Genomic DNA, 27434 nt, shown 5'->3' with positions numbered 1-27434 from the left:
GCAGCACAAGGATGCTCTGCCTGTTTGAGAAGCATCCCAGGAAGTAAAGCAGAGGATTGAGGACAACTGGTGTCGGCAGGTGGCTCTTATGCCAGGGGAAGGTCACCAGCACACCTGGGGACAGGAGCTGTCCTTCTCCCTGCACTGCCTCTGCCTGTCTCTCAGCTCATCCTGCCTAGGGTCCTGCTCCGTTATTGCCACATCTCTTATTCCTGGAACCTGCTTTCCTCCAAGGACTTGCCCTCAGTCTGCAGGCTGTATGTGCCTCAGGCTGAGGGAGCATCCACTCCCTCCTTCGGGAGGATGAGTTTGGGGGAGCTTTCCTGCTCTGCCCTGGGGCAAAGTTCTTGCACAGCCATAGGGTTTCGGGAGCTTGGAGTCAGTGGCACTCAGGAAAGTACTGGGATACCACACTCACAGGTGGCAGAGCTGATGGAAAAGGCTTTTGGAAAAGATAGAGCAGTTCCCTGGTACCTCTGGAGCTCGGGAGCAGAGGCAGGAGGTTGTTTTACCCAGGAGAACTCAGCACAAGGCTGTGCTGTTCTTCACTGCACCAGCCATTCCAGGGGCTGTAAATCCCTGGAGTTTGAGGTTTGTGCCAGCTCTGGGGAGCTCCAGGTGTTCCCCAAAACAGGCTGCTCTCACTGTTAAACAGTTCCATGGGGAAGAGGCTAAAAGGGGTGACCCTGCAGGTCTGGGCCTCCTTGAGGGAGGTGCTGGATATGTCCAGACAGACTGACTGTGGATTAAATGCGTTATCCCATCCCACCTGGCTTGAAGAGCTCCATGGCAGGTAAATTTGGGGTAAAATCCACTTGTGGCCACAGCACAAGGAGGTGAAATGAAGTCCTGGCAGTTTGTGGGAAGACTCTTCCAGCAGCTGGGAGAGCTGCAGTGCCCAGAAGGAGCCCCCATAATTAAAGCATCTGCAGAGCGAGCGCTGCAGTGTGACCTCTGGGGTTTGGTGCCTGCCTTTGAAGGCGCCTGCTAAGTTTTTCATGTTTAATTACGTGGTTAACATGCTAATCCCTTTTTATGAGCTCTGTGGGCACAGCACAGACACCTCATCTGGAAGCTGCTCTCCCTTCTCCACAGCTCCCTGCCGTGGGCTGGTGCTGTGGCTCCAGCTGGCTCCGATTCAGGAGGGTTTGTCACTTAGTCTGTGGTACAGGGTGAAAAACCCACTTCTTCCTCATCTCCTCCGCTGCAGGAAAGCTCCCAGGACAGGCTGCTAAAACACAATCAGGTCTTTGATTCCAGTTGCTTTCTTCTTGCACAGTCATGCTTATTTACTGGGATTTAAGCCCTTTGAAGTACCCAGGCAAGGAGCAAATCTCCACGCCTGTTCCCAGACAAGCAGCTTTGTCGTTGAGCCTCTGGTCCTTCCACAGGCAGCCTTAGCCTCTCCTGCCAGGCTCTCACGTGGCTGAGAGCAGCTTCTCCAGGGCTTGAGCTCAATCCCTGGGGATCACTTTTGGAGCCCATGGGGATCCTGCAGATCCTGCTGGCTCCTTTCCTGGCTCTGATCCTGGACATAGTTGCCCTTGGCTTGGATAATGATCATTGTGGAGATGCTTTGAGATCCGAGCTTCAGTGTTCAAGCTGGAGAAGAGAAGGTTCCAGAGAGACCTTAGAGCCCCTCCCAGTGCCTAAAGGAGAGCTGGAGAGGGGCTTGGGACAAGGGATGGAGGGACAGGACACAGGGAATGGCTTCCCACTGCCAGAGGGCAGGGATGGATGGATACTGGGAAGGAATTGTTGGCTGTGAGGGTGGGCAGGCCCTGGCACAGGGTGCCCAGAGCAGCTGTGGCTGCCCCTGGATCCCTGGCAGTGCCCAAGGCCAGGCTGGACACTGGGGCTTGGAGCAGCCTGGGATAGTGGAAGGTGTCTCTGCCCATAGCAGGGAGTGGGACTGGATGGGCTTTAAGGTCCCCTTTGGATTTAGTCAATGAACAGTTCCCAGCTGGAAGCACAGAGGGGTGAGTGGGGCAGAGCCAGAAGGGATTTCTGCAGCCTTGTCTTCCCTCCTGCCACCTTTGGGATAGGCTGTGGTCTGTCCTTGTGAGGACACTGGTGGCTGATGATGGCATTGCTGCCTGAGTGTTTCATCATGCAGACAGGGTGTGCCATCCCCAAATGTCACAAGGCTCCTTCGTCATCTGGACAGGTGGAAGGATTTTGGGAGGCTGGCACTGGGGCAGATGCTTTCTCTATTTTCTACCTGCACCAGGGGAGCAGTGTGCTAGGGATCACTGAAACATGTCCCTTGAGGACTTCACAATTCCTGTGGGGTCCCTGTCACCTCCTGGGGATGCCCTTCCTCATCTCTCCCCTTCTGGAGCTGCAAATTCCCTGGAACAGGTCTGTTTTGCTCTAGTAGTTTGTTGGGAGAAGGAGGATGTGCCCCTTGCAGAGAGAAGGGACCAGCACAAGGAATGCTTTGGAAGGACAAAAGGAGAGAGCCTGGGTGGGACAGAGCAGGCTGAACTGCCATCCTTCCCTGTGCTTCTTGGGACAGGGATGAGATGCTCCTCAGTCTCCTGCAGGGCTCTATAACCCAATGCCAGCTGGAAAGGGAAGGCAGAACGGGCACACCACCAGCAAGGGACTTCCCAGGAGCAGCAGCAGCGGCATTTCCCATTTCCTTGGGAGCTGTGAAGTTGGAAAGGATGAGTGAGGCTGCCAGCTTCTCACTCAGCCTGGCACCTGGCTGGGATGCAGGTGGGAGCCAGGAGATACCCAGTGGGCAGAGCAGCTCTGGGAACACATTTTCCTAGTGCAGAAGGAGACAGAGGCTCATCCCATGTGGATCTTGCCCACACACCCCCACGTGTGACAGACCACATCCCTTCCAGGTTCGTTGTCTTCCCGGTTCTCCTTGGAGCTGGGAAGTGAAACTCCCAGGCAGTTAAACTGGGACACAGCAGCCTCTTTTCCTTGTTTACAAGGAGCAAGAGGAAAGTAGGAAACGTCAGGCCTATCAGCTATTTCTGTGGCAGCCTTTGAAAAGCGTTTCCTTCACATGGAGCGTCATCTTCTCCTTTCAAATGGGCTCATCAAAGCGTCGGGGGCTGGGGGACAGTTGTGCTCGGGAGAGAATAAACGTCAGCGTGGGAGGGAGAGAGGAGCGGGGAGGGAAATGGGAAGAATCACAGGAAAATAGGCTTTGGGTTCAAAAGTAACACAATGGGAATTGAGAGATCCACCTGGGCAGTGGGACTGGGGGGGGAGTGGGCAGGGATGGAGAAAAGCACCAGGGCAGCAAGTGGGGAATAAAGAGGATTTATTGTGTGGAGCACTGGGTGGTGATTTGCAAGGACTGTAGATCTTCCCAGCAGTAGGAAAACATCTTGGCATCTCACAGGATGAGGGTGACACAGGTCCCCCTCTCCTCCAGCCAGCCATACTGCAGGATAAACACGGAAACAGCAAGAAAATGAGACATCTTGAACCTCTCCCTGCTGGGGGAAACCTGGGGGCAGGTTGGTGTTAGTTGCAGCCCCTTCCTATTGCATGGGGATGGCCCAACTCTGGGGGCTCACAGGAGCCTTGGGGGGTTTCCCTGGATTGGGTTTGCCCAGCCTCAGCAGTGCTGTGCCTGCAGTTACTGGATTACCTGCTCCAAACTGCCTGTGCCTGCCAGGCACTTACTGGGTTGCTTTGGTTTGTTTCTGTTTCCTAAATCAAATCAGTCCGGCAGCCCTGGGTAGCAGCAGGCTCAGAGGAGCCCCAGTGCAGGAATGCAGGGAGCAGGACTCTTCCCTCTCTTCCCTTCCTGAGATCTTGATTCATTTGAGCTCAGGCCGCTTAATTGCGCTGCCTCTCTCTCCCTCTAAATTTTCCTTGATGGCTCTGGTAGAGCATCGGGAGCCCACCCTCCCTCCTGCAGGAAGGAGATTATCATAATACTGCTTGTAAATCAATTTTTTTTTCCTTTTCTCCGCACTGACGAGGATGTAACTCCCTCTTAATCACCCTGCACAGCGTTACGCTATGGGGTGGGATATTTATTTCTCCTCGCCTGGCCAGAAGGGGATGCAGAGACTGCGGAAAGATTTTGGAGGTGTTGGAGGCTTTCCCCCCAACAGATGATGGAGATGCCAGCACAGGATGGTGCTCTCCCCTTTGCTTTCATATCCCAGTGCAGAAAAGAAAGGAAAAGCAGTTGAGGGAGTGCGATTTCCCTGCAGAGAGCTCCCTGTGCCCACCGGCTCCCGCTGCCCCCAGGGTGCCTGCTGGGAGGAGTCAGGATGGTCCCGGAGCTCTTCCCACCTTCCCCCAGTGCATCCCTCGGAACTGGTCCATGTGGTGCTCCGAGTGGGAGCAAGGATAGCCCTGTCTGCACTCCACAGTGAGGCAAACAACAACAAAAGAAGGAGAAAGGGCTGGGGGGAGTTTTCCCCCTGGCACAGGCAGTGAAGAGTCAGGGTGCAGTGAAGAGCAGCCCTGATTTCCTCTCGAGTGGTTCTGGAGCCTGGCTGCAGTGGGATGTGAGGAGGCAGCTGCCTGGAGCTGCTGGGCAGCCCCCATCCTGGTCCTGGTCCTCAATGGAAGGGACCTTAAACCCCATCCAGTGCCCCCCCTGCCACAGGCAGGGACACCTCCCACTGTCCCAGGCTGCTCCAAGCCCCACCCAGCCTGGCCTTGGGCACTTCCAGGGATCCAGGGGCAGCCACAGCTGCTCTGGGCACCCTGTGCCAGGGCCTGCCCACCCTCCCAGGGAGGAATCCCTGTGGTGTTTGCCTTTCAGGTGGCAAAATCTGGCCACTGCTGGGAGCCAGTGACCCACAGGGCACGGCCCTCTTGGGAAGTCTGTGCTCACTCCTCTCCATGGGATCCCATCTCCTCCAGAGCTGCCTTTGCTCTGACTCCCTGTAACAGGTAAAAAAAGGGAGCCTCTGAGCCACTGAGCCTCTCTAGGAGCCTTTGGATATTGTGGATAAAAGCATCCAGCAAAGGAGCAGGGCTGCATCTCTCCCTTCTCCCTGTGCCTGTGCTGGATGCTCCGGAGCTCTACTGGAGCTCTGCCTCCACCTGCTTCCCAAATCTCCAGCTGAGGCAGGCACAGCTTTGGGCTCAGGCCGCACTCGGGGGTACCCCAGGACCCCCAGAACACGTGGGGGGTTAATGGAGAGCTGTGTGTAGCTACAGGCAGAGAGCCAGGCTTGAAACAGTGGGATTCCTTGGTAAGCCCGAGGGAAACATCTTCCCTGTGCTCCGTCAGCAGCTGCAGCTTTGCCAGGATGATCCTGCAGGGAGCTCCCCTCACTGTGCTGGGAAGGAGTGAGCCCCTGTGGGCTGGGAGAGGTGGGAGGCTCTGGTTCCCCAGCCAGTCTGCAGAAAGGATGGATTTGGAGGCACAGCCTTGGGAAGGAGATGGATGCCAGGTAGATAATGGAATAATGGAATGGTGTGCATTGGGAGGGTCCCTGAAGTTCATCTCCTTTCACCCCCTGCCATGGCAGGGACACCTTCCACCAGCCCACGCTGCTCCAAGCCCCATCCAACCTGGCCTTGGACATTTCCAGGGATCCAGGGGCAGCCACAGCTGCTCTGGGCACCCTGTGCCAGGGCCTCCCCATTCTCACAGGGAGCAATTCCTTCCCAATATCCCATCCATCCCTGCCCTCTGGCAGTGGGAAGCCATTCCCCTTACCCTGTTGCTCCAGGCCTTGTCCCAAGTCCTTCTCCAGCCGTTTTGGACCCCTTTAGGCACTGGAACACTTCCAGAAATGGGCCCAGCAGTGGGTCTGGCAGCAGCCTGGGGCTCTCTGCTCCTTTTTTTTTTCCCTCTCCAGCCTTAGAGAGGAAAAACACTGCCTGTATCACACAGAATCCCTGTCCCACCTCACCCACCTTCCAGCCAGCTCTGGAGGGGATGCTGGAGCAGCCAAGGGGCTGCTGAGGAGGAGGAGAGCTAGCCCTGGCCCAGAAGCTGCTGCCGAGAAAGATTATTAAGCCCCTGTAGAAATTTCCTCTGCAATACAGATTTTTTTCCAACCAGCATTAGAGCTGAGAAGGAATTACTGAGGAAAAGCCATGGGGGAGAAGCAGGGAGGGGGAAGGCACCTGACTGCTCCATTGAGGGGCTTAACTCTCTGTAAGGTGATCCCTTACAGAAACAGGGTTCCTGTTTCAGCAAAACCGGCATTCCCGGGAAGGCACCGTGCTTAATCCAGCTGAAACAGAGCCCTGGCAATTAGCCCATGCTTTGGCAAACTCCTGGTGATCCAGCAGCTGGTGGAAGGTGGCACTTCTGCTGCTGCACTCCACTGAGTGGTTGGCTGTAAATCCTGGGATTTCTTCCCTGCCACTGAGGATTTCCTTTATCTTCTTTGGCCCGTTAGCAAGTGGGCTCACGGCTGCTCCGTGGGGTATTATTTGTGGGATGGCTGTGGAAAGCTTTCCAAGGGTTTCTGAGTCCTGCAGAGCCTGCAAGGACAGTCCTGGGAGTGAGGGCTCTCCAGCTCTGTCCTGTGGCAGAACAGTGGAGTGGAGTGGGATGAGATGAGATCCCAGGGTGGCTGCATGGATCATATGTGGTGGGATGGGGTTGGATGTGAGCACAGAGAGGATGGGCCCCGTTTGGTGACAGAGGAGACACGTGTCCTGTGGCTGTCGCAGTTCTGGGTTCTCAGCTCAGTGAGGTGTTTCTCCTCCAGCTTCTCAAGATCCCTGTATGTCCTTGTCAGGGGCCCCAGGACTGGCTCTTTGGATCCAGTCTCCCATGTATTCCAATCCTGGAAGCCTCAGCCATGCCAGTGACCTTGATGAAGTCTCTGCCCCCGCTTTCCCTCGGGCTGTGCTTGCTGTGGTGGGGGCTGCACGACCCCCGGCTTCCGCAACCCCTGGGCTTCCACATTCCCTGGCGTTTGCAGAGGGATGCAGGCAGCAGCTCCCTCCTGGGAGCCCTGTGGGAGGTTGGGGTGCCCCCTGATCCCGCTCTGCTCTCTTCCAGCTCACCCTACAGAGCACCAAGTCCCGTGTGGCCTTCTTCGAGGAGCTCTAGGAAACAACTGCTCCGCACCGCCGCTGCTTCCCAGCGGCCCCGCCCGGCCGGAGCTGTCCCGGAGCCGGGGCTGCCGGAGGGAGCGCCCCGGACCCGCCGCTGCTCCAGCCTCTGCACACCCACGGACTCGGGGCCGGCTGCCCACGGACTGTGTGATGTTCTCTAGCTTAGCAGCCGTTCATCCTTCTCCTGACACTTTGTTTTCCTGCGTTTTCCAGCTTTTTTTTTTCCTTATTTTTGTAGCATTGCTTCCAGGCTCGGCCCTCCAGGCTTTTCCCTGGAGCCGGGGTCGGGGCTGTGGCCGTGCCTTCCCACCCTGGCAGCCAGCAGAGGAGTGTACCCGAGGGTCTCCCTGGGAGGGGTTGTCACCCCTCTGGGTTGCCTTCTCCTGGGCTCTGGAGCTTGGTGTGCCAGCCCGGAGCTCCTTTGCCGGTCTGGAATTCCACGGGCCGGCCCTGGAGTCCCTGCTCGCTCCCGGAGCCCCGTGCTGTGCCGGGAGCTCCATTAGGATCCCGAGCATGTTCCAGTGGAGTGCTGTAAATCAGGAACGTCGCGCTGGCTCTCCCAGCGCCCGCTGGGGTGGGAGAGGAGCAGGGAGCGGGAGGACAGGGACCTGGGGCTGGGGGGATGCTGGGCTGCTTCTCTGGGGAGAGGAGGTGGGAGGAAGGGCTCCTCCTCCTCCTCCCTGCTGGGAACAGGGAGCGGGAGAACAGCTAGTGCCAACCAAATGAAACCTTACTGTTCCTGCAAACTGTGACAAACCCGAGCAGCTTCAGGCTGGAGGGATCCGGGGGCTCCGGGCTGGGCTCTCCCTGGGTCCCGGGGCATCCCAGCCCCTCGGAGGCTCCCGGGAATGCCGCTGTCCCGGGCTGGGCCCGGGGCTGCCTGCTCCTGCCTGTCCCATCGCGGGTGCCTTTGCTCTGACCCCCCGCGGGGGGAACAGGGATGCCTTGACCTTCCCTTCCTGTCTCCGTCCTGTGCCCCTCCCGGGTGGAATCCTCTTCCAGCTGCGTTTACCCCCAGCAGAGCCGGTGCTGCCCCGGGGATCCCTCACATCCCCTCAGGACCCCCAGTTCCTCCTTCCCACAGCCTCACCTGACCCACAGCCCCACCGGAGGCTCAGCCCGGGACTAAGCGTGGAGTAAATCCCATCCCATCCCTGTTTATTTAAACCCTGGGATCGATTCCCTGCACGTGGCTGCAGTTCGGATGGCTGTGGCCTGGCACAGCCGCTTTCCCATTCCCTGGACTGTTGTACTCCGAAGGAATAACTGTTTTCTCCTGTTTTAATAAAAATTCACAGCACTAGGAGGGGAGCTGAGGCTTCTTTGCTTTTTTTTTTTTCTTTGGGAAAAGCTGCTGGGAGCCCGGCTGCCGCAGTTAGCGGTGCCGGGATTAATGGGAGGCGCAGCTGCAGTGCTGGGATCCCTCCGGGGCTCCCGCGGCACCGGGAGAGCTCCAGGGTCCCGCTGCCCCCGCTCCCTCGGGGCTCTCTTCATCCCTCCTTGAGGGAGAGGGGTTTGGGGTGCCCAGAGGGGCTGAGCCCGGTGTTTGCCATTCCTGATCCCGTCCTGCCTGGAATGAATAAAGGATGTGCTGCATTGACCTCAATTTTCTAATTAATCACGGATGAAACCGGCCCAGCCCGGCGAGCCCCGACCCCCGGGACTGTTCCTGGCCGGGATCGGCGATGGATGCGCTTTTCATCCGCCCTCCGGCAGCAAAATCCCGGGAGATTCACGGAGCTTCTGACCAGAGCTCGTCCCCGCGGGTGGGCTGGGGGATTTTTTTCCGGTTTTGTTGTTTTAAGCAGGGCTGGGATGGGATGGGATGGGATGGGTGGGTGTGCTGAGGATGCACTGGGTGAAGCCAGGCATGGATCCTCCTTTGGCTCGGGGGTCCCTGTTGCTCCCAGGTGCTCTGCACAAAGCCCTGCACACTCCTGGCCTTGCACTCTCAGAGCTTTGCACACCCCCAGTGTTGCCTCTCACACTCCCAGCCCGGTGCCATCTCCCTGCCCGCCCTCCCTGGCACATCCCAGACCATTTTTCTCCAGTCAAAGGAAGTTTCACCCTGATTTTTTCCCTTTTTAGCAAACTGAACTCAACAGGAGCTGCGGGTGTGGGTTGGTGTGAGCTGCCTTTGCTGGAGGAAAAGAAACCATCAAAAAGCCTTTGCCATGCACCTCTCCCAGCCCCTTCCCCGCCATGGGTTCCTGAGGAAGGAAATTGGGGGTTTGGCCAATCCCAGGAAACATCTGAACGCTTAGGCAGCAGTTCTTCACCTTGGGCTCCCAAAATCTGTTCAACTCACATTATTTCACTTCCAAACCACTAAATACTCTCAAAAATAGAATAAAATGTTGAGAGCTGGGGATGAAAGGGTCGGAGGGGACACAGGGTGACCTGTGGATGGCAAGTTCCAGGGCCAGCAGCCCTGGAGGGGCGTCAGGGTGCTGGTTCAGAGCATGCACATCTGGGCCAGCAACTCCTTCAGGAAAAGAACAGAGAATGGGCAGAGGGGATGGATGGGGAAACTGAGGCAGGGATGGCTCTGGCCTGGCTGTGCAGCCCAGGGGCTGCTGGTGTGGGCTCCCCACACCCACGGGCTGCTGCTCTGTCCCCCCACTGTCCCCCTGCACCCCGGGGTGCTGCCAGGCCCTGGGTGCCTTGGGGGACAAGGGAGGTGTCACTGTGGGGACAGGGGGACACTGGCAAAGCCCCAGGCAGGGCTGGGGAGCTCCTGCCCGTGTTGGGGGGTGTGTGCATGAGGGAAGGGTGTGAGCACAGGGCCCTGTATGGCACACTGGCACCTGGCCATGGGCCACCAGCAGGACAGGCTGGAGCTGGGGGGATCAGGGCATGCCAGGGCTGCAGGAGGCTCTGTGGGGTCACCCTCTGCCCACTCACATCCTGGTGGGAACTGGGGGAGCAGCCCATGGGACACCCCAGCGCTGTCCACAGGCACCCCGGGGTGCTCAGAGCAGCCAGTGCTCCGGGCAGCTGAGGAGGTAAAACACTGTACCCAGGGGTCACAGCCAGCTGGATCCTGCTCTTCTCCTGAGGGCATGGGGACCTCATTCCCCCAGGGCTGCCAGCTGCCAGCCTGGCATTGTCCCTCCATCCCCATCCATCCATCCATCCATCCATCCATCCATCCATCCATCCATCCATCCATCCATCTGTCCCCATCCATCCACCATCCATCCATCCATCCATCCATCATCCATCCATCCATCCATCCATCATCCATCCATCATCCATCCATCCCCATCCCTCCCCGCTGAGGGCAGGCACAGCGCCGCTGGCTGTGCCCCTCCACCTTTGTCTTCCAGGGAGTAAAAAAGGGGATGGAAATGAATTTAAGAGAGAGAAGGGAGGGGAGAGGCAGCCTCGATGGGCCGGGCACCCCGGGCCAGCCCGGCCCCCGGCCATGTTCCTCAGGGATTGCGTGCAGGGAAGCTGCAGCTGCGGAGCCAGAGCCCCCGGCTGGGGCCAGAGCTGCCCGCTCAGCCCGGGAGGGGAGAATGCACGGATGTTGTGGAATCAAATGGATGCAGAGCTGCTCCAGCTGCCAGCGAGCAGAGGGTGAATTCCTGGAGCCGAGTGTGGGGTTTTGGGTGAGGTGTGATGGATGTGGGATCGTGGTGGGCGGCAGGATCAGGCAGGGGCTGCCATCCCTGCCCTGGGGCCGGATCTGGAGCAGGAATGCTGGAGTCCCACTGCCATCACCTTCTGCTCGGCCACAGGGACACTGGGCATTGTCACAGCCCTGCAGGGGTGTGCCTGCTGCCCCTTTCTGGCTGTCCTGGCACTGGGTACGGCTGGAGCCTGGCACGGGGTAGCACCAGACCCCACCAGATTTCAGCATCCTGGCACTGGGTACCGGATTCTGGCATCACAGAGCATCCCACTGCAACAGGTCACAGCATCCTGGAGAGATGAAGCTGATGCTTCTCTGCACCAGCAGCGGGATGGGAGCAGAGCCAGGCCTGGCGTCCCGGAGGCAAAACTCCCTCCAGGAGCCACCACCTTTCCTTCTGAAAATGCCACATGCCTCCCTGTGCTCCGGCACTCCTCCCTGGGCAGGCTGTGCTCTCCAGCACCGTGACTCTGATGCTGAAATGAGCTTGAGGGTCTTTCGATGAGATCTCTGCGAGTTGTTTCTTGCTCCATCTCCTGGCAGGAGCAAGCAGAGTCAGCGCTGCCCTCAGCATCCTGGGCTGCATCCCTTTGGAGGGGTGCTAAGAACAGACTCATGTCGATTCTTGCCATTTTTCCATGAAGAAAAATTCCCCCTAAGCAGAATTCTTGCCTCCTCCCCTGGCAGGGCTATTTTCCCCCTCCAGAACCCAGATTCAGCAGAGCTCTCCGAGCTTTTCCCACTGCCCCTTCCCTCCCTGCCCGCACCAGCTGCCCGCAGCTGTGCCCGCTCTTTCCCGGTACGGGCGGGATTTGCTCCCAGGTGTGGGAGGAGGCTCCTGACCCCTCCCCAGGGGCTCTCTCCGCTGCCCTTCCCGGGTTTCCAGCGGGCGCTGGGAGCTGGCAGCCGGCGGCCGGGATAACCTTGTGGCTCGGAACATTGCGGCCATCCCTCTTCTCCCATCAAGCGTTCATTTAGGAAACATTTCACTAAATACCCGCCTGACAGCACGGCCCCGGGAGATTGATGCCTCCAGCGCCTCTGAGGGCTCGGTGCCAGTGACTTTAAAATGTCACAACGACACCCCCGGGGCGCTCACGTCCCCTCCCGGTGCCCGGGGGAGTGATGGGAGTGTCCGGAGGACGCTGCGGTGCCAATCCCCATCCCAGCCCCCGCAGGCTGCCAGGAGGTCCCTGGGGTTTTCCTGAGGGATTTGAGAGCACCCAGCACAGGTTTGTACCATCCCCAGCCATAAAGTTTCCCCATCCCTGACAGCTTTCTCATGGCTTTGGGGCATCCCCATCCCATCTCCAATTCCATCCCCATCCTATCTCCATCCACATCCCATCCCTCCCCACTCCTGTGAGGGATCCCTATCCCATCCCCATCCCATTTCCAGCCCTGTCCCCATCCTCATCCCACCTCTATCTCTGTCCCTATGTCATCCCCATCCCCATTGTCATCTTATGCCTATCCTCATCTCCACTCCATTCCATCTCCATCCCCATCCTCATCCCTATCCCATCCCAATACTCAACCTCCTCCCATTCTCATCTTCATCTTAATCCCACCCCCTTCCTCATCTCCATCCCATCCCATCCCATCCCCCCTCATCCCTCAGGGCAGGAAGGAGCCCCTTGGCGCTGCCACTGGAGGGATAAAGAAGGAGCAGATTAATTAAAGCTCAATCAGTGCCATTCCTGAGCCAGAGCCACTTCAGTCCTTTTCCTTTCCATCCCCTCAAACTCCTGGAAGAAGAAAGGACATGATGTTGGGATGTGAATCCAGAGTGCTCTGAAACTGCAAATAAACCACAAAACACCAGGCCTGGATCGAGCTTCTCCAGCCTCATTAGTGGGATCATCTAATTAGGAAAACAGCTGGCAGTGTTGGGAAAGTGCTGCTGTCTCCAGAGGGACAAAGGGACAGAGGGGAGAGGTGGCACTGACCTGCTGTCAAGGCTGGCCTGAGCCCCGGCTGAGATAAAGGGGGAATGGTGGAGAGGAACATTCCCAACATCCCAGCGGCTGAAATCCCTGGGACGCTGCTGCCTCCAGCCCACCATCCTAGGACTGAGCTCTGAGGAAACCCCAGAGCTTCTCCCCACAGAATCAGCGGGATAATCCAGCGCAGGGGCCTGGGGCAGAGCAGAGGGAGCCAGCACGGCTCGTCCCAGCCTTCATCCCACGAGGAAGAGAGCAGTGGGCTGAGCTGGGCTCGGGGAAAGCTCGGGAGTGCTCCAGCGGGGATCCCTGATGAACAAAAACCCAGCCAGGGCTCCAAACGCAATTAAGCCATTTAATTTTCCTCCCCCCCCTCCCCTCCCAGCGCCGCCTGCCCATCCCCAGGGAGCGGGAGCCGGGAGCTCCGGGGCCCCCATCCCTGGGGGAGGCGGCTCCGCCACGTCCCTGCGGCTGCACAGGGAACTCCGCTGGGGACTGCAGGGGAAAAGCCCAGAAAAGGCCCTGTTATTCCTGCTGGGATTTGGGTGGTGACAAATTAATGAGTTTCCACCCCAGAGCCTCTGGAGAATTAACTGGGAGGGAGCTTCGTTAACATCGAGGAGTAAATTGATCTGTTAAAAAAATAACAAAGGGAGGAGATTTTCAATCAGGCTTTGCTTCTTTGGGGGTTGTTTCTCCCAAAAAACCACTTGTTATTATCAGCACTTCCCCCTTCAAGCGCGGGGATCCCAACCGCAGTATCTGACACTGGAGACTCCCGGTGGGGCACACATCCACGTGCCCCAATCCCATCCCGAGCTCCAGGGGAGGAGGGAATTTCAGCAGAGTTGGAAAAATCCACCCCCAAGCCACAACTCCCCGGGAGGAACGACCCTGCCCTGGGAGTTGAGACCCCACAGCGTCGGGAATTGCTCATCCCTGAAATCCCCTCTCCGGAGCGCGGCCGTGCTGGTTTTCTGCTGCCGGAGAGGGAAATTTCTCCCAGCTAAAAAATAGCTTAAAGGGGACCCCAGCTGGCTGAAGCCGAGGGCGGCTGCAGCGGCAGCGCGGCCGGGAGGCAGCGCCGGGCTCCGGGAGCCGCGGGGCCGGGTCCTGCCTGGGGCTCGGGATGGAGATGGAGGGTGCAGCACACGGGAGGCCGGAGCAGCCCGAAAATTCCCGGCAGCGGTGAATTGGATGAGGCTGAGCACGTGTCCGCGGCGACTGCAGGAGGCGAGGGGGGGCTTGGTGTAGCAGTTGTTGGAGCAGCAGGAATCCTGTTCCAAGATTTTTAGGGTTCTTGTGACAGTGCCAAGATGAGAGGCACATGTGGAACCTGTCCAGGTGTGCCTCAGTTTCCCCGTCGCTCTGACGCATCCTTGGTGGCCGGCGGGAACATGGGAGGTGCCAAGTGTTCCGCTTTTCTCTCTCCCACCCTGTTCCAGCTCTGGGAATCGCGTCCCTCCAGCCCCCAGGCCCTTCCCTCTCACCACGGCACCTCCAAATGTGCGGAGCGGGGGCCTTGGCAGCCTCCCTGTGCCACTGTCCCCACCTCCAGAAATGCCACCCAGGCACAGGGGACACTGTGATCCCCCATCTCCCCGTGGCCGGGGTCTGCTGGGACAGCCCAGCCCAGGGAAGGGCGACAGCGGGATTTGGGAGGGAAGGTGTGCCCGCTCCTGGGAGCATTCCTTGCCGTGTGCCTGAGCGCAGGGATGTCACAGGGATGTCGCAGGGACACAGACACTGTGTGGACATGGCACGGTGGGGACCTGCCCTGGCTCAGGAGCCCAGCTGTGATTAATCAACGTCCAAGTGAGAAATAAGGTGAAAAATGTGACCACGGCTGGGGGCAAGCAGGAGATGGCTGCAAAAGGTGACAGGGATGGAGGGCTTTGCTCCTGGCCCTGCTTCCTGCCTCTTCCACAGCTCATTTTTTCCCTGTTGTGGGAGCAGGAGGTCTGGCTGTGGGGTCCCTGTCACCCCACAGCACCCCGGGGACCTCGGGGTGATGGCCAGCCCAGGGTGGAACGTGCAGAGGCTTTGGGGTGGTGGCAGCCTGGGGTGCCAGGTGTGGGGACACAGGGGTGGCAGCTGCCCAGGCAGGGACCTGGGGGTGACGACTGTCTGGGTTTGGGGTGCCACATGCAGGTGATGGCCTCTTGGGATGGTGACAGTCCCGGGTGCCTGCAGGGACCCTGGGACGGTGACTGCCCCACGAGCAGGGTGCCCTGTGCAGGGACCCGGAGGTGGTGGCAGCCCGGGGTGCTGTGTGCAGGGACCTCGGGGTGACAACTCCCTGGGCATGGCGTGCTGCGTGCGGGGACCCCGGGGTGACACCTGCCGGGACAGGGGGTGGCACAGGGACCCCCAGCCCTGCCTGCCGACCCCCAGTCCCCCCCCCCAGAGCAGCCCCCGCGGTACCGGCATCTCCCACTCCCCCCCGCGGCGGCAGCGAGCCCCGGCCTGCCCGGGACACTTGGCGGGGAGGAAGAAGAGGAGGAGGAGGAGGGAGGAGGAAGACGAAGAGGCCGCCTTCAGCCTCGGCCCCGCCATGCCGGGCCCCACCGGGGAGCGTGGCCCGGTGGCAGCGGCTCCCCGGGGGCTGTGAGCGGCCCGGGGCCGGCGGAAGGGGGGCCCCGGGAGGAGGTGGGGGAGCTCCGGGCGGAGGGGGAGCCCCGAGCGGCATGGCCAGCCCCGTCCCCCCCGCCGCCGCCGCTTCCACCGGGATTTAACCGGGGCTTGGATGCTTTCACCTCCCGTTTCCACTTCGGGAGGGCATGTGCGCGGGGGAAGCGGGCCGCCCCCAGCGGAGCCCCCCCGCGCCCTGACTCCACGGTGAGGGGCTCGGCCGCCAGCCCCGTCCCGCCGCCGGCCCCGGAGGACGGGGAGCGCCCGCCCGCCCCGGCCCCCCCTGGCCGGTGGGTACCGGGCGGGGGGCGGCGGGTACCGGCAACTTGTGTTTAGCGTCCGGCGGTACCGACTGGGGGGAGCCCCCCCTCTACCCGACGAGATTTGGGTTTAAACTTTGGGTTTTGGGGAGCCCCGAAGATGCCTTTCCACCCGGTGACGGCGGCGTTGATGTACCGGGGGATCTACACCGTCCCCAACATCCTCGCCGAGCAGCGCCCCGTGGAGATCCCGGAGGATGAGCTGGAGGGTGAGCGGGTTCGGGGGGCTGCGGGGGCTGCCTGGGGACCAGGGGGGATGAGGGGGACATCCCATGGGATTGTGGGGTGAGCAGGTTTGGAGGACCGGGAAGTCCATCCCGCGGGATGCGGCTGTGGGGGAGTCGGGGTGCGCGTTCCCCCGGCGCCGTGGGGAGCTGAGGGCAAGCGGGATGCGGATGGATGGAGAAGGAGGAGGAGGAGAAGGAGGAGGGGAAGGAGGAAAGCTGAAGCGGGGAGGCGTGCGGGGGTCCCGGGCCCCCGGTTGTGGCAATATGACACAGCAGGGACCGGAGATAGTGGCGGGGGGCCGGTTCCCTCCGCGGCGCGGCGGGGTCACCCCCTCCCCGCTGTCATAATATGACAGTGGCTGGTGGCGCGGGGGACCCGAGGGGTGGCTCTCACCCGTGCCACCTCCCGGGTCACAGCAGCTCCACGCAGTCCCGGTGTCACCAGACTCCGGCCGGGAGGAGCGGCCGGCGGGGCTCTGCCCACCCGTGCGATGAGAGGGGCCGAGCTCAGCTCGCTGCCACCAGAATGGCTTTTTCCACCCCAAAAGTTTGCCAGAGCAGCAGGACGGGCACTGGCGGTGCCCGGCTTTGGGGTGTCCCTGGGGAACCCGGGGGAAAGGGGTGCAGCACCCCCAGCTCCAGACCCGGCACCAGGGGGGAAACTGAGCCACAGGGGGTGACCCCACACACGTCCCCACTCTGCCTGGGGAGAGCACCCTTGACCCAGCACCAAACCTGGAGCCCTCAGCATCCCCGTGGGGAAACTGAGGCAGGGAGCCACAGGGATGGGGATGAGGGGAACCCCAAAATCCATTTGGGAGCCCCGAACAGGCGCTCACACCGGTGTGCAAGGGGTGTGTGTGTGTGTGTGTGTGTGTGTGCAGGTTTGCAGGGTGTGCGTGTGCGCTGACGAGCCTGTCACAGCCTCACTGCAGGGGCTGTGTGTGTGCACAGGCATGGCACAGCATGGCACAGCATGGCACCGGCATGGCACACCCCCTTCACACCGTGCTGCGGGTGTGCTCACACATCTGCGTGCTCACACATCTGTATGGTCACACATCTGTATGGTCACACATCTGTATGGTCACACATCTGTATGCACATGCACGGCCTCGCTGCAGGGTGTCACTGTGTGTGTGGCCGTGCCAGTGCCAGTGTCACTGTGTGTGTGGCTGTGCCAGTCTCAGTGGCTGGGACCGTGTTTGTGTCACTGCAGCACGTGTGTGTGCCATGCACAGCCTGGCTGCAGGAGGTGTTTGTGTGAGTGTGCACACGGGCAGCGTCACAGCAGGACGGGCTCGTACGCACAGCCCTGCTGCAGAGGGTGTCGGTGTGCCTGTGCACGAGCACAGCATCGCTGCAGCGTGCTGGGGTCTGTGTGTGTGCGTGTGTGTGTGCGTGCAAACACCAGCACAGCTTTGCTGCAATGGGGCTGTGTCTGTGTGCATGCACAAGTGCAGCTGTGCACAGTGTTGGTGTGTCTGTGTGCACAAGTGCAGCACTGCTGTGATGTGGTTGTGCAGGTCCATGCGTGTGCACACGCGAGTGCAGCACCACTGCAAGGGGGGGTGTGTGTGCAGGCACAGGGATGTCACTGCAGGGGGGCCGTGTGTGCACCTATGTGTGTGCACACACACAAATGCAGCTGTGCCAGGTGTTGGTGTGTGCACACACCGGTACAGCACCACTGCATTGGGATTTTGCACGTCCGGGTATGCACAAGGGGGATGAGGGGAACCCCAAAATCCATTTGGGAGCCCCGAACAGGCGCTCACACCGGTGTGCAAGGGGTGTGTGTGTGTGTGTGTGTGTGTGTGCAGCTCTGCAGGGTGTGCGTGTGCGCTGACGAGCCTGTCACAGCCTCACTGCAGGGGCTGTGTGTGTGCACAGGCATGGCACAGCATGGCACAGCATGGCACAGCATGGCACAGGCATGGCACACCCCCTTCACACCGTGCTGCGGGTGTGCTCACACATCTGCGTGCTCACACATCTGTATGGTCACACATCTGTATGGTCACACATCTGTATGGTCACACATCTGTATGCACATGCACGGCCTCGCTGCAGGGTGTCACTGTGTGTGTGGCCGTGCCAGTGCCAGTGTCACTGTGTGTGTGGCTGTGCCAGTCTCAGTGGCTGGGCCCGTGTTTGTGTCACTGCAGCACGTGTGTGTGCCATGCACAGCCTGGCTGCAGGAGGTGTTTGTGTGAGTGTGCACACGGGCAGCGTCACAGCAGGACGGGCTCGTACGCACAGCCCTGCTGCAGAGGGTGTCGGTGTGCCTGTGCACGAGCACAGCATCGCTGCAACGTGCTGGGGTCTGTGTGTGTGCGTGTGTGTGTGCGTGCAAACACCAGCACAGCTTTGCTGCAATGGGGCTGTGTCTGTGTGCATGCACAAGTGCAGCTGTGCACAGTGTTGGTGTGTCTGTGTGCACAAGTGCAGCACTGCTGTGATGTGGTTGTGCAGGTCCATGCGTGTGCACACGCGAGTGCAGCACCACTGCAAGGGGGGGTGTGTGTGCAGGCACAGGGATGTCACTGCAGGGGGGCCGTGTGTGCACCTATGTGTGTGCACACACACAAATGCAGCTGTGCCAGGTGTTGGTGTGTGCACACACCGGTACAGCACCACTGCATTGGGATTTTGCACGTCCGGGTATGCACAAGTGCAGCACCACTGCAAAGAAATTGCAGTGTGTACATGCACCAGTACCTCAGTGCAAGGTGTTTGTGTGTTTGTGCACTTGTACAGGTGCATCTGTGCGACGTGTCGGGGTGTGCACACACAGGTGCAGCATCACTGTGAGGTGTCAGGGTGTGCACACACAGGTACAGCATCACTGCGAGGTTTTGGGGCGTGCTGCATCCATGCACATGCACATCGCTGCACGGGGCCTGTGAGTGCATCCGTGTGTGTGTGCACACCACATTGCTCCAAGGTGCTGGGGTGTGTTTGCACACTCACACGTGTCACTGCAATGTCTGTATGTGCACACGCAGCTACAGTGTCACTGTGACATGTTCTGGCTGTGTCCCTGTGTGTGCACGCACAGTGTCTGTGCAAGGGGTGTGTGTGTCTCCGTGTGTGTGTGTCCTTGTGTGTCTGTGTGTGTCTGTGTGTCTCTGTGTGTGTCTGTGTCTGTGTCTCCGTGTGTGTGTGTGTGTGTGTCTGTGTCTCCGTGTGTGTCTGTGTGTGTCTGTGTGTCTGTGTCTCCGTGTGTGTGTGTGTGTGTGTCTGTGTCTCCGTGTGTGTCTGTGTGTGTCTGTGTGTCTGTGTCTCCGTGTGTGTGTGTGTGTGTGTCTGTGTCTCCGTGTGTGTCTGTGTGTCTCTGTGTGTGTGTGTGACTCTGTGTCTGTGTGTGCGCAGCTCCAGTGTCACTGCCAGGGTGTCAAGTGGTGTCTGCAGTGGGGTGTGTGTGAGTCCTGCAGCTGTCAGTGTGTGTCTGTGTGTCTGTGTGTGTCCCCGTGTGTGTATGTCCATGTGCGTGTCTGTGTGTCTGTCTGTGTGTGTGTCCATGTGTCTGTCTGTCTGTGAGTCTGTGTGTGCTCACACCCCTCCGTGGTGTCCATGTGCCCACTTCCCATGTCCCTGGGCTGCTGTCCCAGTTCACCCAGTCCCCGGGGTCCCAGTGTTGTGTCCCCCCCTCCCTCAGCACGCACCTGTGGCACTGGGGACTGATGGCAGTGCTGGGAGCCCCACGGTGACCCCACAAGGTGCCAGACCCCCCTGGGCTCCCACCTCCTCCTGTCCCCCTGGTTTGGGGACACCGGTGACATCCTGACACAGCTTCACACTGGGGCTGAGCAGACCGAGGGCACAGCTGGGGCAGGGGGTGCTCAGTGGGGAGCCAGGACCCCACTCTGGCCACTGTCAGGACATGTCCTTGCCTGTCCCCCAACACCCTGAGCCATCTGATGAGGAGCCACCTTGGAGCTCTTTGGGATGAGCATCCTTGAAGGATGAATTTTGGGGGTGCCTGGAGTGTAGTGAGGTCCCCCCAGGAGTACAGGGAAAAGCTGGAGGATCTCCCTGCTCATGCAGGGACACTGGCCATGGAGAAGGTCAGACTGAGGCCAAAATCCCACAAAACTCCCCCAAAATGCCTTGGAGACATCAGTGATGTGACACCATCCAGGCAGGGATGTTCCCAAGCACTTGGGGTCAGTACTGTCACCCTATATGGGTTTTTTTCCCCCAAAACCAAAGTTCACAGCCCATTTCTCCTGCTTGGATCCTCCAGCACGAATCCCCATGGCAGCCAGATGGAGAAGGAAGAGACACCAACATCCTGGCCTGGCTTCCCACTGGCCTCCAGCACAAATTCCCTGGTCCTTCTTTTCCATCAGCCCGGTTCCAGCTTTGCACATCAGGTGGCATCAAAAAGCCAGAAACTGCCCCAAAAAGGAGCAGAGTCCTGAGTGCACCAGGAGGTGGGGTAGAGTCAAGAGACTCCTGCTATGCCTCAGTTTCCCTGCAGCATCTCCCTGCCACCCTGCAGGGATCTTCCCCCACATCCCAGGGGTTCTTTTTGAGCCAGAAACCCCAACCCCCCCACTTCCACCCTCCTCTGCACTGGACAGGGCTGAACACTGCAGCAATTTCGTCAAGATTTGGGATTTTTTTTTGGGTGAAGTGTGGCACAGCTCCAGCACCCACCCCTGGAGCCCAGGATGGGGGCACAGACCCACCCTGACACCATGGGATGGGGCACAGTCCCACCTGTGATCCCGGGACCCCGGGATGGGGCCAGTGCCCAGCCCCCGCGGGTCCTCAGGGATGCTCCCGGCTGGATGCTGCGGCACCGTGGGGGTGCCCCCCCGGCAGTGCCCACCTGGTGGCACCCCAAGCTCACACCCAGGGATGTGTTTTTAGGGCAGAATGCCGCGGTTTCGGCTGTGGCAGTAGCAAGGGCAGGGTGGGTGCGGCGAGCGGGTGACTGGAATTGGGGCAAATATTCGGGGTCTGTTGAGCAGGTGGGACCCTGCTGGGGAGGCTGGGGGCTCTGCGCTGGCCAGGGGGGCAGGTGGGATCCCACAGGGATTCTGTGGGGCTGGAGCAGGGAGCTCAGCCGGACCCATTCCTGCTCTCCCCACAGAGATCCGGGAAGCCTTCAAGGTGTTCGACCGCGATGGCAACGGGTTCATCTCCAAGCAGGAGCTGGGCACGGCCATGCGCTCCCTGGGGTACATGCCCAACGAGGTGGAGCTGGAGGTCATCATCCAGCGCCTCGACATGGACGGTAGGACCCCGGCAACCCGGGATGGGGACTGGGATGGGATCCCCAGCTGGGTGAAACAAATTTTTCCCATATTTCCACCCCACACGCTGGACACTACACGGGATGTGGGATGAGCCCGACCCAGGCTCTGCCTCCCCCTGGAGCCTCCTCCTCATCCATCATCATGATCGTCATTGCCACTGCAGCTTTGTTTGGGGTGATTTAAGGATGCTGGATGTTTGTGGGATGGCTAAACCTGCTGGGATGAGGCTGGATCCCGCACCCGGGGTGGATCCTGCACCCCAGGTCGTGTCCTCAGCACCCAGCACCCATCACCCTCCAGCATTCGCTGCCACCGTGACCTTGTCCCCACTCCTGCCTTGCCCATAGGGACCTGAAAGAGCTCCTTAATTTATTGCTTTTCCTTTTTTCCTCCATTTAAAAGCCTTTCCGGCAGCACTGCCAAGGCGCTGCTCCCTTCATTACTCATCGTTAGTGCTGCCCTGACAGCCCCACATCAGTGTCCCCCACTGCCAGGGGACACAGCTAGAATGGCCACCAAGCACTCCCAGGGTCACAGCCACCCCCAGGGTCACAGCCACCACCAGGGTCCCTGCTGGAATTGGGGTCCCAGCTGGAATTCAGGGTCCAACTGTTGTTCAGAGTCCTGGACAGTGTTGGGCTTCCCCAACCAGTACTGGGGGCTCCAGGTGACACTGAGTGTCCCCAGTTCCTATTGGAAGGGGGCCCAAATGGCACTGGGGGTCCCCAGATGTTGCTTGGGGTCCCCAGAAAACACTGGGGGTCCCTACCTGGCAGTGAGAGTCCCAGCCAGCACTGGGGACCCCAGCCAATGTTGCCATCCCAGCTGGTGTTGGGGACACCAAACTTTGTTGGAGGTCTCCACCCAGTGTTGGAGTCCCTGGTTGGTTTTGGGTGTCCTCAGCCAACATCTGTGGTCCCCAGTTAGCCCTGGAAGGCCACCAGATGGCATTGAGGTCCCAGCTGGAACTGGGGTCCAGCTCAAGTTCATGTGCTGGATGATATTTGGTTTCCCCAGGCAGCACTGGGGGTCCCAGATCATATTTTGGGGAGACTAGATGGTATTAGGGTGTCCCCAGCCCACACTGGATGTCCCCAGTTGGCCCTGGGGTCCTGGCTGGCACTGGGGACACCCATCCAGTGCTGGGCATCCTGGCCAAAGTTGGAACTTCCCTAAATTCGCTGGAGGTTCCCAGATGGTCTTGAGATCCCCAAGTGGTTTTGGGGATCTGTGACCCCCATGGGGCCCCGTCTGGGAGGGAGAGTGTCTCATGTGCCCCATGGCCAGGCAGGGGGTGACAGCCAGCCCTGTGTCCCGCAGGTGATGGGCAGGTGGACTTTGAGGAGTTTGTGACATTGCTGGGGCCCAAGCTCTCCACCTCGGGCATCCCGGAGAAGTTCCACGGCACCGACTTCGACACTGTCTTCTGGAAGGTAGGGACATCCCCAGCCCCCTGGGAAGGTAGGGACATCCCCAGCCCCCTGGGAAGGTAGGGACACCCCTGTCCCCATGGGAAGGCAGGGACAGCCCCAGCCCCCACGGGAAGGCAGGGACACCCCCATCCCCTCCTGGGCCATCACCTCAGAACCTGCACCAGGGAAGGCTCAGGGTCAGGGCCAAAGCATGGGGTGGGATCAGGGATAGGATGAGGCTCAAGGCTGGAATTGGGGTTGGGCTGAGTGTGAAAGTCAGGCTCTGGTCAAGGACGAGGTTAGGGTTGGTTTAAGATTAGGATTAGGGTCAAGCTCAGGCTCAGGCTCCAGTTTAGGGTTAGTACAAACCTTGGGGTCAGGGTCAGCACTGATTTAAGGGTCAGAGTTACGGCTAGGTTTAGGATCAGGGTTCAGGTTGGAGTCAGGGTTAGGATGAGGGTTGGGATCAGGTTTAATGGTGGGGCCAGGGTCAGGATTGGGGTCAGGAACAGGTTCAGGGTCAGGATTGAGGTCAAGGTCAGGACTGGGGTCAGGGTCAGGATTCAGGATGAGGTTCAGGATCAGTGTCAGGGTGCACCCCCTGAGCTCCTGCATCCCTGTCACAAACAGGCCACATTTGGTGCCAGCACCCTCTGTGCGCCCCTCGCTCTGCTGGGGGTCACCAGGACACCAGGCCTTTCCCAGATAATTCCAGGACGATCCACCAAAACCACCACATCCAAAGGCTCTGGGGGACCCCGGAGCCCCTGTGCTGCTGGCCATGGGGTCACCCCAAGTCCCCTGGTCCCCGCAGTGTGACATGCAGAAGCTGACGGTGGACGAGCTGAAGCGGCTGCTGTACGACACCTTCTGCGAGCACCTGTCCATGAAGGACATCGAGAACATCATCATGACGGAGGAGGAGAGCCACATGGGCACGGCCGAGGAGTGCCCCGTGGACGTGGAGAGTGAGTGCCGGGCAGCGGGAATGCCAAAAGCCGCGGGGATGCCAAACCCCCATGGGGATAGCGCTGGTTACCTCTAGTACCAGGAGAGTGTATTTGGGATTGGGGTAACGCGCTGTTTGTCCCACCCCCAGCCTGCTCCAGCCAGCAGATCCGCCAGACCTGCGTGCGGAAGAGCCTCATCTGCGCCTTCGCCATCGCCTTCATCATCAGCGTGATGCTCATCGCCGCCAACCAGGTGCTGCGCAGCGGGATGAAGTAACGGGGCGCCCCCGCCGCCGGGGACCCGCAGCGACAGCGAGGAGGAGACACCTATAAATATCTATAAATATCTCTATGTACATCCATCTGCGGCCCAGAGACGTGACCCCCCCGGGCGGGGGGCAGCCGAGGGGACAGAGCCGCGCCGGGGCCCCGCCGTGCCGGGCGCTGCCGTCGCTGCTGTTGGCAGAGCACGGAGACTTTGGTACCGACACCGACACACCGACCCCCCCTCGCCAGACAAAATCCGACCCGTGAGTGCATGTGACGTGCATGGAGCCCCGTGAGCCCCCTCCCCGCGCCGGGCCGGCGGCCCCTCCCGCGGCGGATCCCGTCGGATTCTCCGATCTAGCGTTAGAGATCATATTTAGGATAAACCAAATCATCCCCTAAGCAATACACGCGCCTGAGATGGTTCCTAGAGCCGGGAGCGTTTGCATGGACTTGGCTGCCAAGGGCTGGATTTCACCTCCCCAAAGCCCCTCCCTGTCCCCGTGCCGTGCCTCGGTTTCCCCACCTGCCCGGTGCGGGGACATTCCTGACCTCCTGCTTGATGCACTTTGAGCCGACCCCCCTTGGGAAGAGCCGGAGCGACCCCGAGGCCGGGGAGACCCGCACGCCCCAGAACCCCCCAGCCTGTATGTAGCACCCACCTGGGCACAGACTGGTTCGGATTTGGGGCCGTTTCTCATTCTTTGGAGTTTTTGGGGTTTTTGGGGTGCTGATTTTGGTTTTGTTTTTTTTTTGTTTCTGTTTCGGTTTTTTGGTTTTTTTTTTTGTTCTTCCTGGTTGGTTGTTTCCGATCTGAAATAAAACTGGGATTTCTGAAGCGCTCTGGGCTGTGGGGGCTCCTGGAGATGCTGGGGTGGAAGGTGATGGGGTGGGGCCCTGGGAGCACCTGTGGGTGCTGCTGAGTCCTCCTGGCACGGGAGGTGGGCACTGGTTTGGGGAGCTGTGACCCCCAGACTCTGGGGGCTGGAGCATGCCTAAACTCTGGGGCAGTGAGACCTGACTCCTTCCCAGCAGCTCCCACGTCCCTTACCCCACTCCAGCCATGGATCCTGCTATAGGTCCTGCCTCTTCCCATGGATCCCAGTGGTTTTATCCCCCTCTCCACATCTCGTACCCTGATATTTCATGTGTAGTTTGATGAATGTTTCGCTCCCCTTTGCCTCAACGGGGAGGGTGCTCAGCCCAAGCCCCTTCCCAGAAGTGCTTTCACCTGGATTAACAGTAATTCCAGCAGGAACCAGGATCTGTCTGGGGCACTCAGAGAGGCTCCACAGGGTCATAATTCCTGGGCCAAGGAGGGGATCCTGCCCCAAGGCTGGTGGCAGGAAGCACCCTGTTACTCCTGATTTACACCACTGGGGCCTGGCCCCGGTGTGAGGAACATGGGGAATCTCACAGCCTCACGAATGTGTGCTGTGGGAGCCCATTCCCACCTAATGGATTGCCCTCCCCAAGCCCCCAGCGATGCATTTTTAATGGCAAAGAGATTAAAGGGATAAATATAAACAGGGGAAGTGCTTGGGGCTGGGAGAGAATCGGGCAAAGCTGCTGCTCTCCCATTACGGGGCACTTCCCACTGCGAACGGGGCTGCAGGAGCTCATCCCAGGACACTGGGACTGGGACATCCCCACCTTCACCTCCCTGGTGCTCCCATGGGAAAACTCATTTCCTTGCACCAGCATGGGAATTCCCACCTTGCAGCACCATGGGGGGGACAACCCAATTTTGGGATGCCATGAGGAACTGGTGGTGTTTTATTGATTTGGGGTTTGGGTGGGGCCTTTTTTTGATCTTCTCTAATTTATCAAACAAATTGAAGCAAACGTCCAAATGAGAAATGGAAATGGGAAGTGCTCCACGGCAATGAAATCACTCCGGCTGCCTCGCAAAGTGAGGGAGGCTCCGCATCCGTAATGAAATTTCATCCATCTCCCGCAGAAAGTTTGGATTTTTTATGGACTGGCATTTCCATAGGAGCCACGTGGCCTCGGAGACATGTGTGTATATATATTTATATATTTTTTTTTTTTAATTTTTAACCAGGTCTATTATAGACACTGTGAATAAACATAAGAAGAGAAGAAGAAAAAAAAGGACAATTTAATTTGCCATAAAATACAATAATGTAAAAGAAAAAATTAGATAAAAGGAATAACGCCATCCCCCAAGCTCAGCGTTTCAAAGCTGCTCAATTAATTTTAATGGGAATCGGCAGAACGGATTTCTCGGGGCAGGTTTGGAATGGCAGCTCCCGATCCCGGAGCAGGCGGGATGCCGGAGCGGGGTCCCAGCCGCGGCCCTGCTCTGCCGCAGAGGCGACGGATCACTGCGGCTGCTGCAACAGAGATGCTCCGGGATAATTCAATTAAGGGACCGCCAGGAAAGGCAAAAACAAAGGGAATGTGCCGGGAGGTGGGGGCTGCCGCGGGCGAGGGGAGGTGGGAGGGAGCAGGACCCTGCATGGGTTCCCTGGACGTGGGAGCAACGGAGCAAAAGCGGCAGCAACCCCAGTGGGGGTTGCAGGGCTGCAATTCCATAGCTCTGGGAAGTGCTTGGAATAGGAAGGGAAGAAGTTGGTAATGGTTGTTTCTCTCTCTTGTGCTGCAAGAAGCGTGGGATGGGCTCAGCTCCACCCCTGTCTTGGTCCCATTCCCATCCCTGTCCTTGTCCCAGTACCTGTCTCCATCCCCAACGCCATCCTCAGTCCCACTCCCATCCTTATTTCCATTCCTCACTCTGTCTATTTCTCCTCTTCCCATCCCCACTGCTGTCCCATCCTCATCCCATCTCTTCCTCATCCCTGTCCCATCTTCATCCCTGACTGCTCCCCATCCCCATTCCCATTCTTATTTCCATCCCTGCCCTCTGCCCTCCCCCAATCCCCATCCTTGACCCTATCTCTACCCCCATTCCAAACCTTTTGTCCATGCCTCTCTCTGTCCTCACCTCAGTCCACGTGCTGTCCCCATTCCCACTCCTGTTCCTGTCCCCCCTCTCTCCCAGCAAGAGCTGCCAGAGGACACGGGCAGAGCCCAGCGGGGCTGCGCTTGGCAGGGGCCCAGCAGCCGCTCATTTCCCTAAAAGCTTCCCAATAAATTACTCCAGCTCTTGCTCCAGCAAAGGCACTTTGGCTTGGGCTTCACTATTGGGCAGCAGCTCCTCACCCCCACCCTGGGGACAGTGAGTCCATCCCTGCAGCATCTCTTAGGATCAGGTATCAGCCATCCCTGTGGGAAGGAGCCACAGCCCTGTCCTGTTTTGGAGTCCTCCTCCCACAGGCTTTTCCATGGATGAGCCAACAGCAGCTGTGTCCCACACCAGTGATCCATGGCATTGTCACCTCCTGCCACTGCTGTAACACACACCCCATACACCCTGCAATTCCCAGCCTACTCCCCGCCAGTAGTTACACAACTCCATGAATCCATAACATCCTGTAGGTGATGCCAGGCTCGGCCACACATCCTGCAGTTTTTGTGGGAAAACCCCAACTTTAATGAATCCCCCTTGACAGCCCCTCTCACATCCCCCTGGACAGGCTGGAGCTCAGCAGGGAATGCTCCTGCTCTTGCCTTTCAGCCTTTATTGGGAATTTCTGCTTCCAGGGCAGCTCAACTCCTTGGGAGCAAGGAAGAGCACGGAAAGGCTGTGGCTGTTGTGTTTTACACTGGAAATTTGACTTACAGTTGGGTTCCAGAGCTTGCCCAGAGAACTCTATCTAATTTGAACTGGATTTGGTGA

At 59.3% G+C, this 27434-nt stretch overlaps 2 protein-coding genes across 7 annotated transcripts in view; both read left to right on the top strand.

The window, feature by feature from the left end:
- The window catches only part of NF2 (neurofibromin 2), a 46891-nt gene extending 38322 nt beyond the window's left edge, over window positions 1–8569 (top strand). For 4 of the 6 annotated variants that reach the window (XM_041488968.1, XM_041488971.1, XM_041488967.1 and 1 more), the window contains one exon: window positions 6959–8567. In XM_041488968.1, coding sequence (XP_041344902.1) covers window positions 6959–7009 — 51 coding nt within the window. In that variant the 3' untranslated portion in view covers window positions 7010–8567. Of the gene's footprint in view, window positions 1–6958 lie in introns of all 6 variants that reach the window. The other 2 variants (XM_041488970.1, XM_041488969.1) reach the window with 2 other exon arrangements.
- A 7076-nt stretch (window positions 8570–15645) lies between these two features.
- On the top strand, window positions 15646–23681 carry CABP7 (calcium binding protein 7). The gene is made up of 5 exons (XM_041489003.1): window positions 15646–15754; window positions 20877–21020; window positions 22363–22475; window positions 23269–23422; window positions 23554–23681. The coding sequence occupies exons 1-5, from the start codon at window positions 15646–15648 to the stop codon at window positions 23679–23681; spliced, it is 648 nt and encodes a 215-aa protein (XP_041344937.1).
- The last annotated feature ends 3753 nt before the right edge of the window (window positions 23682–27434 follow it).

Source organism: Pyrgilauda ruficollis, unplaced genomic scaffold (genome assembly GCF_017590135.1).
Source record: "Pyrgilauda ruficollis isolate IOZ18807 unplaced genomic scaffold, ASM1759013v1 scaffold9, whole genome shotgun sequence".
Classification (NCBI taxonomy): Eukaryota; Metazoa; Chordata; class Aves; order Passeriformes; family Passeridae; genus Pyrgilauda; species Pyrgilauda ruficollis.
Note: the sequence above shows the minus strand (reverse complement) of the source record. Positions and strands in the feature narration are given on the sequence as shown.